The 17,314-nt window shown below is 49.9% G+C and overlaps 1 protein-coding gene across 2 annotated transcripts in view; it reads right to left on the bottom strand.

The window, feature by feature from the left end:
* The window catches only part of PRMT8 (protein arginine methyltransferase 8), a 121,972-nt gene that overhangs the window by 28,301 nt on the left and 76,357 nt on the right, over positions 1-17,314 (bottom strand). For both annotated transcript variants that reach the window (XM_056117852.1, XM_056117853.1), the window contains exons 5-6: positions 7,060-7,202; positions 6,366-6,453 (exon numbers count right to left, since the gene is read on the bottom strand). In XM_056117852.1, coding sequence (XP_055973827.1) covers positions 6,366-6,453; positions 7,060-7,202 — 231 coding nt within the window. The remainder of the gene's footprint in view (positions 1-6,365; positions 6,454-7,059; positions 7,203-17,314) is intronic.

Raw genomic sequence — 17,314 nt, 5'->3', positions numbered from 1 at the left:
AAAATCAGAGAAAACTGTCTATATCTGTCATTGAGTTCATCAGAGGAAGAACAGAAGAATCACACACACAAAAAAAAACATATTGCAGAAATGCAATGGTTCAAAATTTTTCTCAACTAAAAAAACCATCGCCTTCTACAGCCAAGAATCCCATAAAAATTCCAAACAGGATATATACAAAGTCAGACATTTCTGGATCCATCAAACAGTGGGAATAGGAAAATTAAGGGTGTAAAAAAAAAAACTCACAAGCAGCTGGAGAGAAAAAAAAAAAAAGAACAGGAAGTACCAAGCAGAGAACAAATTTTACTTTTCCTGGATGACTGTTGTAAGTTTCTTTCCCAGCCTGGCCCCAGTTATTTGAGTTTCTCCACGAAAATGAATGGAACCAGTTCCCGATGCGGCTTAAGACAAACCGTTGTGAAACGTTCTAGGATCTGGGGAGCAAAGTCAGAACCTGGTCTAAAGCAGGTTAACCCGAGTGATGAGTGCTCTGGCTGTTGACGGTGGGGAAGAAGGAAAACCCCACCCCCCACCCTTCCCCAGGGGCCCTGCCCATACATTCTCTGGCCCTGAGAACCCGGGTCCAGATGAAACCTACCTGCCCATATTTCCATGGGTCAGGAAGCTGGCCCCCATCCCTCCTGCTCTCAGCAGGTGTCCGATTCATGCATCGTGTGAAATTCACACACCAGGGATGAAATAAGAGAGAATGCTAAAAGCCTACTAAGTGTCTTGGCAAGTCTGGATTTCTCTGCATCTCCATAGGAGGAATAACTGCCAGTGATGGCTTCTCTCTCAAGGTTCAACACTAACCCTGCCCATGCCTCTGGGGCTCATTCCTTCATGGGTTTATGTATTTAATCATTCCACAAAACAAGTAAGGTGAGTGCTGGGTATTTGCTTCTTTTTCTGTGTTCTTTGTTTGGGGGAGAGGAGGTGAGGGCTTGGGGGTCACCCCCAGCAATGCATGGAAGATGCACATGGCTCTGTGTCCAGGCAGTGTGTGTGTGGGGGGGGGGGGAGGGACCATGCAGGGTCCAGCTGGGGATCAAACTGTGGTCAGCTGAATGCAAGACAAGAGCCTTATCCCGTCCTGTCCCTCTGATGCTCTTTGTATGTGTTCCTTTTTGGCTGGGGGAGTCACACCCAGCGATGGTCAGGGGTTACTCCTGGCTCGTGCAGTCAGGAATGACTCCGGGCGGTGCTACGGGGGGCGGGGGGGACCCTGTGGGATGCTGGGAATCAAACCCGGGTCAGCCTTGTGCAAGGCAAACACCCTCCCCGCTGTGCAATCGTTCCAGCCGCTTTTCATGTGTTCTTTAGTAGTTGGTGAGCAACTGGAGAATTCCTTCATTTCCCTCATTCTGGGGCTTCCATGGTGCTCGAGGAGAAGGGAGGGAAGGAGAAAAGGAAGCCAAGAGCCAAGAGGGAAGGGGGAGAGCCGAAAGAGGCACAGAGGAGGCTGTTTTTCTAAACAATTCACTTTCTGCTAGGGGCTGGGCACCTCTCACGCTCCTTCCCCACTTGAGAATTTTTCTCTTTTGATTCTCGAACCAACTGAAATTTGCTTACAATGGTTCCCTAGCAACCGGCAACCTTTCTGCTTTACTTTTGATTTAGAACTCTTTCGCTTATTTAAAGCAGATTTCTAAATGGGTTTGCTTGCTTGACTAAAACCAGAAACACCATTAAAAAAAAATACATGGAAATAGAAAAGCTTAACAGTATTTTAGAGACTTCGCGAATGTGTGCTTGATTTTTTTTTTTTCACAGCATCCAGAGCAAGAATTCCACGAAAAGAAAACCAGAGCCGATTTTCAGTTCTGTTTTGTTTCCTTTTCCAAGAGGCGAAGAAAAATGGCAGCAAGTAGCTTAAAACTCGACCTTATACTCTCCTGTTCTGGGTGAGTCCCTCAGTGGGTGGCAGTGGCCGTGGCACCCACCAGAAGTTCCCAAACACAAGCCAGGAGGGAGTTAAAACAAGCCCGAGGACGGTCCCTAGAGAGGCTTATGCGGGGGTCGGTGCTCAATAAATATTTAAGTGCGCAGGAGAGAACCACCAACGGGCTTGCAGTTTCCTGACATCCCTCAATAGAGTCACACAGCAAGAACTACAAAAGCAGCATTAGCATGCGCTCCAGGGCAAAATATGTCCTATTTATACATGCATTTGATCAATGTTCACTGCTGAATTGTTTTTGCAGCCTACCATGAGGACAGATCTGCCCCAGATTCTGAACCGCTGGAGGCCCGAGGCTTGGCAGACAGGCCCACTCGCCAGAGCCAAGAACAAAAAGGGGCTTTGCAACACTTTCGGAGACAAATCCAGTCTAGTGCCTCGGAGACCCCAGAACCGTCATGCGCTCTGACAGTCAGAAATTCCTCCCTTCACACGGGCAACGGGTTCTCATAAACCATGATGGGAAGAAGTAGAAGAAGGCGGAGGAAATCCAGTTTTGCTGTGGGCTCACAGATGCCACCAAGAATAAGTTTCTTGGGTTGATTTCTGGGCATTATCACCTGACTTCTAAATAAGACCTCAAACCTTCTTACAAGGAAACAATGATTTGTTTTCCATTCATTTCTTTTATTTATTTATTTATTTTTGCTTTTTTTGGGTCACACCCGGCGATGCATAGGGGTTACTCCTGGCTCTGCACTCAGGAGTTACTCCTGGCGGTGCTCAGGGGACCCTATGGGATGCTGGGAATCGAACCCGGGTCAGCTGTGTGCAAGGCAAACGCCCTACCCGCTGTGCTATCTCTCCAGCCCCTTCCATTCATTTCTTTTCCAACCCTCCTATTCCAGACCAGGGTGGAAGGTCCAGCCTCCTACCCTGGATGGACATCCCATCTCCACAAGCACTTAACCCACACTCCTGCCAAAGGGAGTCACTGCCACACACTGGGATCCTTGCCAGCTGTTCTGTGGGGGTACGGGAGAAATGCAGGCGTAGGAGAGAGCATGTATGGACAGAGGGAGAAGGCATAGGCCCCGCCCAGAAAATTCCAAGTGGGAACTGATTTTTCCCCCTCATCAATGTTGTCACAAGCCTTCGTGGACAGAAACAAGGTTCTTGTTCTTCGCCTGGAAACCTGCTATCTTGCCGTATCACTTAGTCCTTGAAAGCCAAAAATAGGTGTGACCTGATCACATACTGTGACTCAAAGGGATGAGGCCAGGCCAGAGCATTAGTCCAGCAGGAAGGGTGTTTGCCTTGCACATGGCCGACCCAGGTTCAATCTCCAGCATCCCGTATGGTCCCCTGAGCACCAATAGGAGTAATTCCTGAGTGCAGAGCCAGGAGTAACCCCTGTGCATCACTGAGTGTGACCCAAAAAGCAAAAGAAAGGTGGGGGTGAATGAGGCCTTCACTCCTCCATTCAGACACCTGAACCCAGGGCTAGTGGGCTTTCAAGCAGGACCACCCCACCTGCGGGGCCAGTCCCCCTCTGCTGGCCCAGGATCAGCATCCACAGCAAGGGGGCAGCACCAGGGAACAGAGCCTCTGACAGGGTCTGCTGGAGGACTTCCCTCAACCTGACTCTGAACTGTGGGTTTCACTGTGACCATTCCAGAAGGGTGTGAACACATACACACAAGCACACACACACAAACACACATATGCCTACACATAAATGTGCACAGAGGCACTCATACACATACATGCAGATGCACAACCATACAAGTATACCTGTGTGCATACATGTACACACACGTAAGTGCACATGAAAAAGGCACATACACAAACACACGCAAACACAAGCACACACATACATGCCATGCACAAACATAGACACGCATACAAGCATGACCACAGACACACACACACACAAATAAGCATGCGTACATACAAGTACACATAAACTGGACACACACATGCTCATATACACAAACAACACACAAACACACACAGCAAAAGGAATCCTATGTACATACACATACAAGCACACACAGAAGAACATACACAGACATGGACAGGGACACACACATACACACATGTGCATTTCCTGTACCCAGGTGGCAGGTACCACCCTTTCTATGGTGGTTGATGGACTGGGTGTATTAACTGGACCCAATGTAGTGGCACCACCATGCTCATGTGGGAGGAACTGGGGACAGAGCACATGACTCATCCACTCGGTCATTCCAAGCCTTCCTGGGGAGGAAATCCTCCAAGCCCACCAAAATAGCTCCAGGTGTGGATAGTAAGACATCAGAAGGACCCAGGAGAGGCTGGAGCGATAGCACAGCAGGGAGGGTGTTTGCTTTGCACGTGGCCGACCCAGGTTCAATTCCCAGCATCCCATAGGGTCTCCCAAGCACCGCCAGGAGTGATTCCTGAATGCAGAGCCAGGAGGAGTAACCCCTGAGCAATACCAGGTGTGACTCAAAAGCAAAAAAAAAAAAAAAAAAAAGAGGGCCTAGGGCAGGTCACTTCCTCTTTGGCCCACATCCATGCCGGAGCAGAGGGTAAGAAAGCAGCAGCAGCCCTCGTGCTTGTGAGGGAGACTGGAGAAGACAGGAAGTGCTGAAGCCAAATGGATGGAAGGCCCGGACCCCGGCAGCATGAGAGACCATGGTGCCCCCGCAGTAGGCCAGTGGGGCATCAAGAGTGCCCAGTGCTGAGGCTCAGGACCCATGTGGATCCTTAGACTCAAGGGTACCTGCGTTAGCGCTAAAATAAATCAGCTGGGGCTGGAGAGACGGTGCAGGAGCTTGCCTTGCACATGGCCAACCTAGGTTTGGTCCCAACCCCCCTGTACGGTCCCCTGAGCTTCCTCAGGAGTGGCCCCTAAGCACAGCGACGTGTGGCCCCCAAACCAAAAAATCAAAATGAAACAATAACACCCATGTTATTGCTCATGTGCTTATTTCACCTAAGGATTCCCAAGAACCCACCTAAAAAGCTATTTGCTGTATCCCTAGAAGTGTACATGTGCATGTGTGTCTGTGTTGGGGGGGAGGTACTCATCCGTGAAATGAGCCCCCGCCTCATCAACCATGACAGGGAGGGGTGGACGTCTCCAGGGAGCAGCTCAGTCAGGAGAGTCTGGGGGCTGCTCTCCCGGGAGTTCCTGCCTGGGACTGGAGGCCTGATGGGTGCTGCTCCCGTGTCTGACGGCAGTGCTTTGACTCCATGTCATGGTATCTCATTCTGGTTGAGGAAACATCAGGGCTCCTGACCTGACAGGGAGGCGCTGGGTATGATCTCACGGGGGTCTGGCTGGTGCCACTGAGAAACGGTGCCCTTGGAATGATGTAGAACGAAACAGCTCTTTGAGGGCCAGAGAATGTGCTAGAGAGAGATTGTGTGTGGAGGGGCAAGGAGGTGTCCCTAAGAGAACAAGATCTCAGCTAATAAAGCATTACAGAGAATTGGATCTCTCTCTCTCTCTCTCTCTCTCTCTCTCTCTCCTCTCTTTCTCTCTTCCTCTCTCTCTCTCACACACACAATCTCTCTCTTTCTTTCTCTCTCTCACACACACAGAGTCTTTCTCTCTCATATTTACTTCATACACACAAGATTCAATAGCACAGTGGTAGGGCGTTTGCCTTGCATGTAGCCAACATGACCGATCCGAGTTCGATTCCTCCGCCCCGCTCGTAGAGCCCGGCAAGCTACCGAGAGTATCTCGCCCGCATGGCAGAGCCTGGCAAGCTACCCGTGATATATTCGATATGCCAAACACAGTAGCAACAAGTCTCATGATGGAGATGTTACTGGGCCCGCTCGAGCAAATCGATGAACAACGAAAGGACAGTGACAGTGACAGTGACACAAGATTCAATACATTTGGGTCTGGAGCGATAGCACAGCCGGTAGGGCATTTGCCTTACATGCAGCCAACCCGGGTTCAATTCCCAGCATCCCATACGGTCCCCTGAGCACTGCCAGGAGTGATTTCTGAGTGCAGAGCCAGAAGTAATCCCTGTGCATCACTGGCTATGACCCTCACTCCCCCAAAAAAAATGAATCAATACATTCATGACACATTTGAGGAGTTTGAAGGCAGCATTCGAATTGACCGGCCTGAGAAGAGGCCCAGCATTTTTCAACCCTTGGTGGATATCCACAGGTTTCCAGCCCCCCCACTGCCTGGCGTTCTCCACAGAAACTTGCCTTCAGCTTCTTCCTTTCATTTGTCACTCCCGCTGCCTCCCTCTCTGGACCTAGGACATTTATCTTACACCAGCCAATTGCTTATTTCCTCTCAGGAGTCCTCCTGCCCTTGGGGCGAGAGAGGAGAATCCAGAAAGGCCACTTCTCCATAGGCCTGTTCACAATCCCCGGTGCTCGTCTTAGGCCCACCCGACACAAGCAATGAAAAACCCCAAAGAGCACGGAAAGGGGAACTTACAGTGGATTTTGAAGTCCTTGTACTGTCGGTCTTCAATTGCGACCACGTACAAAGCGGCCCGGTCTGGAAACATAAGCCCTCCAGGTTTCTGTTGATGAATTGTGGGGAAATGGGTCTCGTAATCTATTCACCTGACAAAGACATCACATTTTGAACTGCACATAGAGTCACCAGACAGGCAACCCCTTGCCAGTACTTCACTCAGCAGTCTGTCCCGTTGGCCAGGGTTGGGACTAGCTCCCTTTTCACTGGGGATCAGAGGGAATCTGAAGGGCCCAGGTAGAGTCAGCAGAACACCCATGAGTGGGGCAAAGGGAAGACCAAGGGGTGAGGGGTTGATCAGTGGACGACGGGATGCCCTTTTAGCCTGGAGAAACCAAGGTCAAGGCTGGAAGGCCGCCATGCAAATTCTGGGTCCTTATTGAGCGGAATAGACTTTTGTTGCCTGAGAACCCGTGTCAGTCACCAGGTAGGCGACCAAAATGATACCTACTCGGGTCATGAGACCTGTTGGCTTCCAGGCCCATCATTCTGTCCCCAGAAACAGGATCTGGTTGAAAGCAGATGTTCTGGAAGCAGTGATCTAGACGCCCTCCGCCCTCTGTCAGGTCTCCTATTTGTCCCAGACCTGAAGCTGGGCAGGGCAGCAAGGCAGCTGCTACACCAATGGGGGGCCGGCATGCAGGACACTTACCAGCCACTTGTCCCTGGCAAAGATGACCGTGTTGAGCATTGACTCATAGAACAGACAGTAACCCATCCACTCGCTGATGATAATGTCCACCTTCTCCACCGGGAGCTCCACCTCCTCCACTTTACCCTTAAATATGGTAATGACTGAAAAAGAAGAACCCCAAGGCCGCGCTTTGCAGGGACCCTAGCCAGGAACCAGGAACACCCTGAATCACTGCAGTTCTACAGAGCTCAGGCATGTCCTGATTCTACTCCTAAGGCGTAACGCCTGATCTTCCTGTTGTGTTTCTTGGAGAACCACGTTGTGCGGTGCTCAGAGACTACTCCTGGCTCTGTAATCAGAGGAGTGATCCCTGGCGGTGGTCAGGGGATCAGACACGGTGCACGGGATCCAAGCAGGGTCAGCTGCATGCTAGGCAAGTGTTTTAACGCCCGTCCTATTTCTCCAGCCAGCAACAACTCATTTTCAATCATGCTAGTTTATACTAAGAAAATTGACAACTGATGTAGGATAATATTGGCTTGTCCTTGGGAGCAACATTGATTTGTCCTTGCCGCAGGGAGCTTAGGTTTATTGGGTTGCTCCCATCACAGTGCTCCCATTCCTCTGTGTTTATTTGTAACCTCTTTCTTTGGGCTCTGTTGATTTGTTTAAAATATTGTTTTTATCTTCTCCCTAAGTCCTTTGCATAGTTAATTCAGAACAATGTCTCCTTTTTTCTATGGACACAAGAAGACAGTTAATGCCACGCTTTAGTAACTTGGGAGTTAACTGACCCTGAATGATATTTCCCTCCTGGAATCTGTTCTCTCGACTTAAGCCTCAGTTGCCCTTACTTTCTACCTCCCCAAAAGCAGGGTCCCGATGAGGAACTGGATGGACCCAAGGAAAGCTGTGAGCTATGCGCTATGAGCTGGCATCGAAATGGGCCTGGCCAAAGCGCCATAATGCTTAACTATAAGTTAAGAGTTATGGTCACGGACAAATTCTGCCATGATCCAAAAAGTAATAACTATATTTGGACCCTGCAAGGGTTAGGAAAGATTAATCTGACATGAGCACTGTAGTCTGAGTCTGTGGCGAGATGTTCCCAGGAGAGCCACCCTAACAAGTCAATGTTTCTTCTTGTGTCCATACTAAAAGGATATTGCTCTGAATTAACTATGCAAATGGCTTAAGAAGAAGAGAAAAACAATATTTACAAGTCAACAGAGCACAAAGAAAGAGGTTACAAATAAACACAGAGGAATGAGAGCACTGTGATGGGAGCAACCCCATAAACCTAAGCTCCCTGTGGCAAAGAAGAAAGGTCAAACCAATGCCCTACAAACTATTTGCATGATTTTCCCCTTTCAGTCTCCATACCACATAAACTAACAGTCCTAGGAAGTAAATATATTACTAGTAATACCTTTGGGGTATAATTGATATCCTTACTAAGCCAAGGCTTAGAGAGTCAAAGAGGGGTCCTGGGAATGGAGGATGAAAATAGAATTACGTCTCTCATCTTTCATAATCCTCTGTGGTACCCATCCACCATGGGGGCACCATCATGATTCAAACCAAAAGAAGGCAGGACATCTCCTCTATTGCGCTCACATCTGTTCACAGCCAGGGGCTACCCCAGGGGCTTCCTTTTAGTGTCCCTCAGGAAGGCAATGCTGCATTTGGACAAGAGCAGGGGCAATGCAGGCTGAGAAGCCTGGTGTGGCAAGCCAGACCTTCTCTTTTTTTCTCACGCTACTGGGCTGGAGTGATAACACAGAGGGTAGGGCGTTTGCTTTGCACGCCGCTGGCCAGGCCGACCCGAGTTTGATTCCTCTGCCCCTCTCAGAGAGCCCAGCAAGCTACCGAGAGTATCTCACCCGCATGGCAGAGCCTGGCAAGCTCCCCGTGAGGTATTCGATATGCCAAACACAGTAACAACAAGTCTCACAATGGAGACGTTACTGGGCCCACTCGAGCAAATCGATGAACAACGGGAGGACAGTGCAGTGCTATTGGACCTAATGGAACTCCAGTTCCCTGAAGAACCAGGGTAAAGAATCTATGTTGTGGGTGGCAATCCAGATGAAGGGGCCCAACACAGGTAAAATGCCAGGCTTTCCTTTGGGGCTCCCCAGAAGGCAGAGATCATGAGATGTGTGACTCTGGTTGAGGTGAAGGGACCACTGATCCTGTAACCTCTGCTCGTGAATACCCTTCCAAACATCTCCCCATCTAGAAGAAACGTCTTCATTGGGTTCTTGATCATTGGACATAATCATCCTTAAAGTTTAGAAATCCCTGTTTTTTTGTGGTTTTTTTTTTTTTTTTTTTGCTTTTTGGTTCACACCCAGCAATGCTCAGGGGTTACTCTTGGCTCCGCACTAAGGAATTACTCTTGGTGGTGCTCGGGGGACCATATGGGATGCTGGGAATCGAACCTGGGTCAGCTGCATACAAGGCAAATACCCTACCCACTATCCTATGGCTCCGGCCCCTAACTTAGGAATCTTCTTGGGAATTTGCTGTGGTGAAGGTCAGAACTAAAGCTGACTTAGTCCCACTCTTCAGTAGACAGGGTTCTGTATCTGTAAGTTGTTTCCACCTGAACATTTCCGCCAAAGGCCCTCCACATTCAAGGTCTGAAACTCTCCTTCTGCCCCCTCCTCTGAAGACTCACACAGTGACTAAGTTTTGCTGAGAAAATGGAAACAAAGCCTGTCCTCAGGAGTTTAAAAGGGAGCAGAGGACTGGAGAGAAAGTGCAGGCAGGAAGGCACTTGCCCTGCACACAGCTGAACTCTGTTCCGTTCATATGGCCCCCTTGAGCACTGTTAGGAGTGATCCCTGGGCACAGCGCTAGAAATAATCCCTGACAACTGTTTGATGTGGCCCCCAAACAAACAAACAAACAAACAACCCTCACGGTCACGGTCCTGGTCCTCCCGTTGTTCATCGATTGCTCGAGCGGGCCTAGTAACGCGTCTCCATTGGAGACTTTGTTGTTACTGTGTTTGGCATATCGAATACATCACGGAGAGCTTGCCAGGCTCTGCCGTGCAGGCGAGATACTCTCATGCAGGCGAGATACTCTCGGTAGCTTGCCGGCCTCTCCGAGAGGGGCGGAGGAATCGAACTCGGGTCGGCCAAGTTGGCTGCATGCAAGGCAAATGCCCTACCGCTGTGTTATCGCTCCAGCCCTTGCACAGCGGGTAGGGAATTTGCCTTGCACACAGTCAACCTAGGTTCGAATCCCAGCATCCCATATGGTCCCCCAAGCACCACCAGGAGTAATTCCTGAGTGCATGAGCCAGGAGTAACTCCTGTGCATCGCCGGGTGTGACCCAAAAAGCAATAAATAAATAAATAAATAAATAAACAACCCTACTCAAAAAAATAAATAAATAAAAGACAATTCCTCATGAATCCTAAAGTTGTGTTTCATGAACATTCATCAGGACTGAAGATTCCTGGTAGCAAAAGGCTAAAAAAAAAAAAAGTCATCTGTGTTATCTAATGTTATTTAATGTCTTCACACAGGGTCACTGAGGGTATGAGGTACCCACTCACCATCTAGGAGATGGGGTTCTCTCTCACTGTTGATATTTAATCAAGGCTGCAGCCTCCCAGGCCCCTTCGGGAAGAAGCTGGACTTTTTTATGGTTGTCTCTTGGCCCTGATCACCCCCAGGGGAGAAGAAGGGGCATGCAGCCCTCCTCGAGACCTTCCCCTCTGAAACAATAGCAGGGACCACAGAGATAGCCAGGAAGTAAGGTACTTGCATGCAGTCAAACCCAGTTCAATCCCCTGCACTTCCTGCAGTCTCCCGGAGCACCACCAGGGGTCATTCCTGAGCACTGAGCCAGAAATAGAACCTTAACACTGCTGAGTGCAACCCCCAAAACAGAAGAAAAGTAACCAACACAAAGCAGCGAGAGGAGAAAGCGTTGTCCTTCTCTGAAGGGCCCGGAAGGGACGGGAGAAGTCAAGATCAAAGTTCTATTCCTTTGTTCCTAGAGACCCGAGGATAGCAACTCCAGCCAGGGTCAAACCCAGGAGGCAACAGGGGCATCCTGAGTCCCCAAAGGAAAGGTTTTCAAGAACACAAAGAGAGCATCCCACCTCCCTCTCCGGCAGAGCAAGAGCCCAATGCATCCACGTCTGCTCAGCCCGCCACTTCAGCACAGACGTGCAAAGCCTGGTTTGCTCTACTTCCCTGGATATCCATCCACGGTTTGAATGGCCTCCTCTTGGCGGGTGTTTTGAAGGCTCTTCCCTGAACCCCGCCTGTGTCTGCGGGTGGGGGAGGGGCTCTCGGAAGGGGGCTCTCGGAAGTCGCTACTGGGAGGGTTCGAGTTAAGAACCCTATGGCCCGTTCCAGACCCCACAGCACTGACCCATTCAAGGTCGCAGGGAGATGGCTGGGGCTGTGCTTTGGTTTCCTAAGAATGATGGAGAGCTGGTTCCACACTCCGTGACAGGACCCTGGCTTGTAAAGTCTAGGGTGATTAATCACCACGGCTAAGCACACGACTGGGAGCAATTCACTCTGTATTGGAAGACGTCCCCCCTGCAACTTCGAGGATGCAAATGAGACAACCAGATTTTTTTGTTGTTGTTTGAGTGAAGGTTCTCATCCCCCCCACCCCACCCCTTCCTCTTTTGGCTCAAGTGGGGAAGGCAAACACACCGGTACAGTGTAATTTTTGTACAGTGTAATTTTTGTAGGTTAAAATAGGAGGCTCTGGGGGCTGGAGAGATGGCACAGCGGGTAGGGCGTTTGCCTTGCACGCGGCCGACCACGGTTTGATTCCCAGCATCCCATATGGTCCCCTGAGCACGGCTAGGAGTAACTCCTGAGTGCAGAGCCAGGAAGAACCCCTGTGCATCGCCAGGTCTGACCCAAAAAGCAAAAATAAAATAAAATAGGAGGCTCTGGACAAACCAGTATATTCTGGGAGAGTAAAATAAAGCTGTTTTATCTTTAAGGTATTTTAACATGCGATACTTTATTTTTCTAAGGGTGGAAATTTAAGCGGATCTCAAATTTTTATCTTACAAATAATTCTGCCCAGAACATTTCTGTGCATACTTCCTGTGTGTCCTTGATGGGTGGTTGTGGGTGGTTGTTGGGGAATAAACCCATTATACACAAGAGTCTCATTACTTGATTGCATGTTCAATTTTTAAAGAAGTGTCCATTTTTTTCCCCAAAGTCATTGCATTCACTTATGCCTCCACATCATGCTGGAAAATTTTTGTTTCTCCACATTTTGCCAACACCTAATAATACTAGGCATGTTAACCTTAGTTGCTTTGATGACTGTGAAATTGTATCTCACTGTTTTCATGTGCCTTTCTCTCACGCTAGTGAACATCCACAGTATTCAAATATGTGTTACTCTTTCCTGTTGCTTATGTGAAATACCTATTTATTGGTTCATCTTATTCTCAAATGACTCATTCTGCTTATCTTTTTCATATTTCTTTGCAGTTTTTATTTAAATGGTCTCAGCAATAATTGTTTCCCATCACAATTGCAAACTTACCTCAGTTTATGACTTATTTTTTCCCTTTTATATGTATCTTTAGATAGAAGAAAGAAGGTTTAAGTTTACTGGAAAATGTATTAATTTCCTTCCTTATGAAAAAAAGAGTGGTGAAGGCAGAAATCAAGCCATTTTTGATCCATGGTTATCTGCTGCTTGGCTCTTTCTTTAAAAAAAAATTATCCCCACAAAGCAAAGCATCACAGGGGCCAGAGAGAGAGTACAGCGGGTAGGGCATTTGCCTTGCACGTGGCCGACCGGGTTCGATCCCTGGCATCCCATATGGTCCCCCAAGCACCGCCAGGAGTAATTTCCGAGTGCAGAACCAGGAGGAACCCCTGAGCATCGCTGGATGTGGCTCAAAAAGCAAAAATCAAAACAAAACAAAGCAAAGCAGCATGACCTTATCTGCACTGCAAGGTGTTGATCAGAGCCAGGGAGGGGACACCGCAGTGTGGAAGACTGAGCAAGCTCCAACTCCACTGGGGTGGTCCAGCAGCTAATCCCTGGCACTGGAAACCTCTTTACTTTTCCATTTCTGACCATCTGGAAGATCATTCTGACAGCTAGAAAGATGCTGCTCCTTTTGAAGCGCGGTAAAGAGGTTTCTTTTTTTGGGGGGGAGGGGGAGTTCACACAGCGATGCTCAGGGGTTCCTCCTGGCTCTGCGCTCTGGAATTACTCCTGGCGGTGCTCAGGGGACCACATAGGACGCCGGGGATTGAACCTGAGTCAGCCACGTGCAAGGCAAACACCCTACCCGCTGTGCTATCGCTCCAGCCCTAGACAAGAGGTTTCTGAGTGGGAGACTTGGGAGCCCCTGATCTTGGCAAACCTCCCCAAAGACACCTTCCTGGACGGAGGGCCACGCCCACACCTGTCTTCCACTGCCCCGCCCCCACGTGGCAGACCGACCAATCGCCAATGCCAGAGCGCCTCAGGCCACGCCCCTATGCCCGATCCTGCCCGCCTCCAATCCATGCCCCTCTCTTTCAGTCTATGCTTCCTGAACCCTGCCGAGCACTTGACGCCTCGCAAATATTCAAAAATAGTACTGAATGGATGGATGGATGAATAAGCAATTTTGAGCATCCAGTTAAGAAACAAAGGATCATCAAGCTGGTCCTAATTAGGAGTAAAAAAAAAAATGACTAGCGTTTAAAGAGCTGCTGACTGAATAGTGTCAGGTATAGTATCTCAAGAATCCTCCTAGCCTCCCCCACTCTGCTCCTGAGACCCCTATCCCCCACCACCCCCACCTCCTAGAGATAGTAAGGTAGGGACGGCACTTGCCTTGTATGCAGCCAGCTGGGGTTTTGACCCCGACACCACATATGGTCCCCAAGCCCTGCCAGGAGTAATCCCTCAGCAAAGAGTCAGGAGTAGTCCCTGAGCACCACTGGGCACGCTCCCCGCCACACACACACACACACACACACACACACACACACACGCGCGCGCGCACACACTCCTAAAGAATCCTCCTGGGAAACTGTTTGGGTGGGCCTACTTGGCCTAAATGAGAGAATTGGTGTCCAGAGAAGCCAGAAAGTGGTGAGAAAGTGAGGTTGAACCCAGGACAGTGGAGAACCTGGCACAGCTCCCAAACCTCTTGCAAAGCTGAGATATCTGACTTGCCTGCCTTATGGGGTCACTGTGGACACCAAGCAAGGGCATGGGAAGTGTGTGTGTATGTTTGTGTGTGTCTGCGTGTGCGTGTCTGTGTGTGTGAGTGTATGTATGTATGTCTGGTTCTGTGTGTGTGTATGTATGTGTGCGTCTATGTGTGTGTGCATGTGTATGTGCGTGTGTGTGCATGTCTGTGTGAGTCTATGTGTGGGTCTGATTCTGTGTGTCTGTGTATGTGTGCGTGTGCAAGTGTGTATGGCTCTGTGTGTCTGCGTGTGTGCATGTGTGTGCATATGTGTGCATGGACATGTGTGTGTCTGTGTCCTTGTGTCTGTGTGAGTGTATGTGTGTGTCTGATTCTGTGTGCGTTGTGTATGTGTGCGTGTGCGTGCGTGTGCGTGCATATGTGTGTGCGTGTGTGTGTGTGCAGAAATCAGAAAGGTCAAACCCCACCCAGCTGGTTCCATTGGTGACAAGCAAGATGTCGAAGAGTCGTCACAAGCAGTGGTGGGTGTGAGGGGACAGGGACAATGAACCTTCTTTTGTTGGATTTTGGTAGGGTGACAGGGGCCTTCCGGAATGGTGCTACAAAAGCAGGGGAAACAACCTCAAAATTTCCAGCTAATCAGGCTGACTAGTCAATATGAGGGCCTGAAGATCCGGTGCTGGCCAGGCCCTGCAGAGCTGGGATTAGCAAGGCCACCCTGGGGTGCTCGGAGCTCTCCAGTGCGGTGCCTGGTGGTGCTCAGGAGGATCAGATGGTGACGGGACTTGAACGAGGGTTAGTAGCGTGCCAGGTAAGTGCCTTATCCCCTGTACCATCTCTCCAGCCCCTCCATCAACTTTCTTGATGTCCATCACTCCTTAGCTTGAGGATTTCAAAATAGCTGGAAGGCAACCTGTGCCTTCTCCGGGGTCCAGACGGTGGGGAAACGTCTCCGATGAGGCCAGGCCCAAGCTGTTCTGGAACCCGCTGAGAGCGAAAGAGTCAGTTTCCTCCTCAATACCTAGTGCGGCTTGGAATAGAGCCTGTAGCCTGCAGACTCCCAGGCAGGAGAGGGATGGACAGACGAGCTCTAGGAGTAATCTGGACAGAGGAGATATCCCAATAAAGCCTTTGTCTCTCTTCACCCCAGATCAGAGGTCGTGCGTCTCTGCTCTGGCCCCTGCACAGTCTACAGGACTTCATTCTGGCTGGTTCCAGGGTCCTGACAGGCCTGTCCAGTTCTCCTGGAATTTTAAGGTCTTGCTAGCTTTGGGCAGGGCAGGGCTTCACTTGACCTCTCTCCTCCTCGAGTCACTGGTTGGAATAATACCAGGACATTATAACGTATTTAAATAATAATGAGACCATGGGGCCAGAGGATGGCACAGCAGGTATGGCATTTGTCTTGCAGGCAGCTGACCGAGGTTCAATCCCCAGTCTCCCTGTATGATCCTCCGAGCACCACCAGAAGCAATTCCTGAGTTCAGGGCCAGGACAGGAATAACCCCTGAGCATCGCCGGATGTGACCTCCAAACCCAAAATGAATAAGTAAATGAAACTTTAAAATATAAAGCAATAATATGCCCATAAGGATCTCTTCCCCACTCCAGATTATTGTTGGTCCTTGGCAACTGATCACCCCTACCTCTGCACAGCCTGGGCTGACCCCGCTGCAGTGCACTGGCTCTGGACTTGGTTGGGGGAGGGACTTGAGAGGAGTGACACTGGGGGTGATCGGAGGGCAGAGAAGGCAGCAAAACATCCCTGGGGCTCAGAATCTCATTCCACCTTTTCCTCTCTCACTTGAAGCTTGCCAGGGCCAGGCAGCAAGAACACCCATCACAGGAAAAGGTTAGGGGCGGTCCCACGTGTTCAGCATTCTCTCCCCATGCCTATGCGCTGGCCTTGGTTTATCCTTTGGATTCTTCTTCAAGGCCCACATCTCTCGCCGTGCAGTATTTTTTTTTTCTCTTTTGGGTCACACCCAGCAATGCACAGGAGTTACTCCTGGTTCATGCACTCAGGAATCTCTCCTGGAGGTGCTCGGGGGACCCTATGGGATGCTGGGAATCGAACCTGGGTCTGCCACGTGCAAGGAAAATGCCCTACCCGCTGTGCTATTGCTCCAGCCCCCGTGCTGTAGTGTTTGGTGTTGAAAGCCCGGATAGGCAGTGAAGGCAGGTCTGACTTTCAACAGAGGCATGATGACAGAGAGGCAGGGTGGGAAGGACTGAATCGACCCTGGCAAGGCAGTGGAAGCCCCTCATGACCCATTTGGGAGGGGACAGGACCACCAATCAACACCCACACCTGTCCCCGCCAACATGCCACTGAGCTGTCTCCCGGGCAGTTCCAGCTCCAGGCCGGTGGTTTGCGTTTGCTTGGACGTGAGACAAGTTTGCAGGAGACTTGAGGATCACATCAGTTTGGTCCAGGCCGGCAGCCTGGCTCCAGAAAACCTGAAAGATGCCAGGAGCCGGGCCCCGGAATTATTAACAGGCTGCTTCATGAGCAGTTAGGAACCTAAGTGGCAATTACCAAGAGCCACAAGACCGGGTTTATTCAAAGCAATTATATCTGGTTAATCTCATTTCTTCTTTTGACAGGGTGATTAGTCAAGTTAATAAATGAAATCATAACAACACTAACATTTACTGGCTGTGTAAGGCCCGCTGAACGCAGCTGTGTTTGTCCTCAGACTCAAGCTAGAAGCTAGTTAGCGCCTGGCTCTCTTGGCTTGGGGGCACTGGCAAACTTCTATGGTGCAAACGCGCCCAGTGTGGCCAGCTTCATGCATGTCACCAACTGACTGGCAGTAGAAACCTGGGTTCTGGGGAGCCTGTGGACACCAGCACACCACAGTTGACTCACTCACTTCCGGGTGAGCCACCATGACTCCCATTCCAGAAAGGAGGAAATAGAGGAAGGAAGTTTGACAAGACCTCTCACCCAATGGGAAGCCTGACACCTTGTCATGTGGGTTCTCAACTGTATTCCCAGGCTCTGAATCAGAGTTGAAAGCAGGACCAGCCGTCAGGAGATTCTACTCTTGGCTCAGAAGACCTCAAACTGGCCAGTAACAACAGAGAACCATGAGCCAGGGATG

The sequence above is a fragment of the Sorex fumeus genome, unplaced genomic scaffold, assembly GCF_029834395.1.
Source record: "Sorex fumeus unplaced genomic scaffold, SorFum_2.1 ptg000036l, whole genome shotgun sequence".
NCBI lineage: Eukaryota > Metazoa > Chordata > Mammalia > Eulipotyphla > Soricidae > Sorex > Sorex fumeus.
This window is presented reverse-complemented; position numbering and strand designations above follow the sequence as displayed.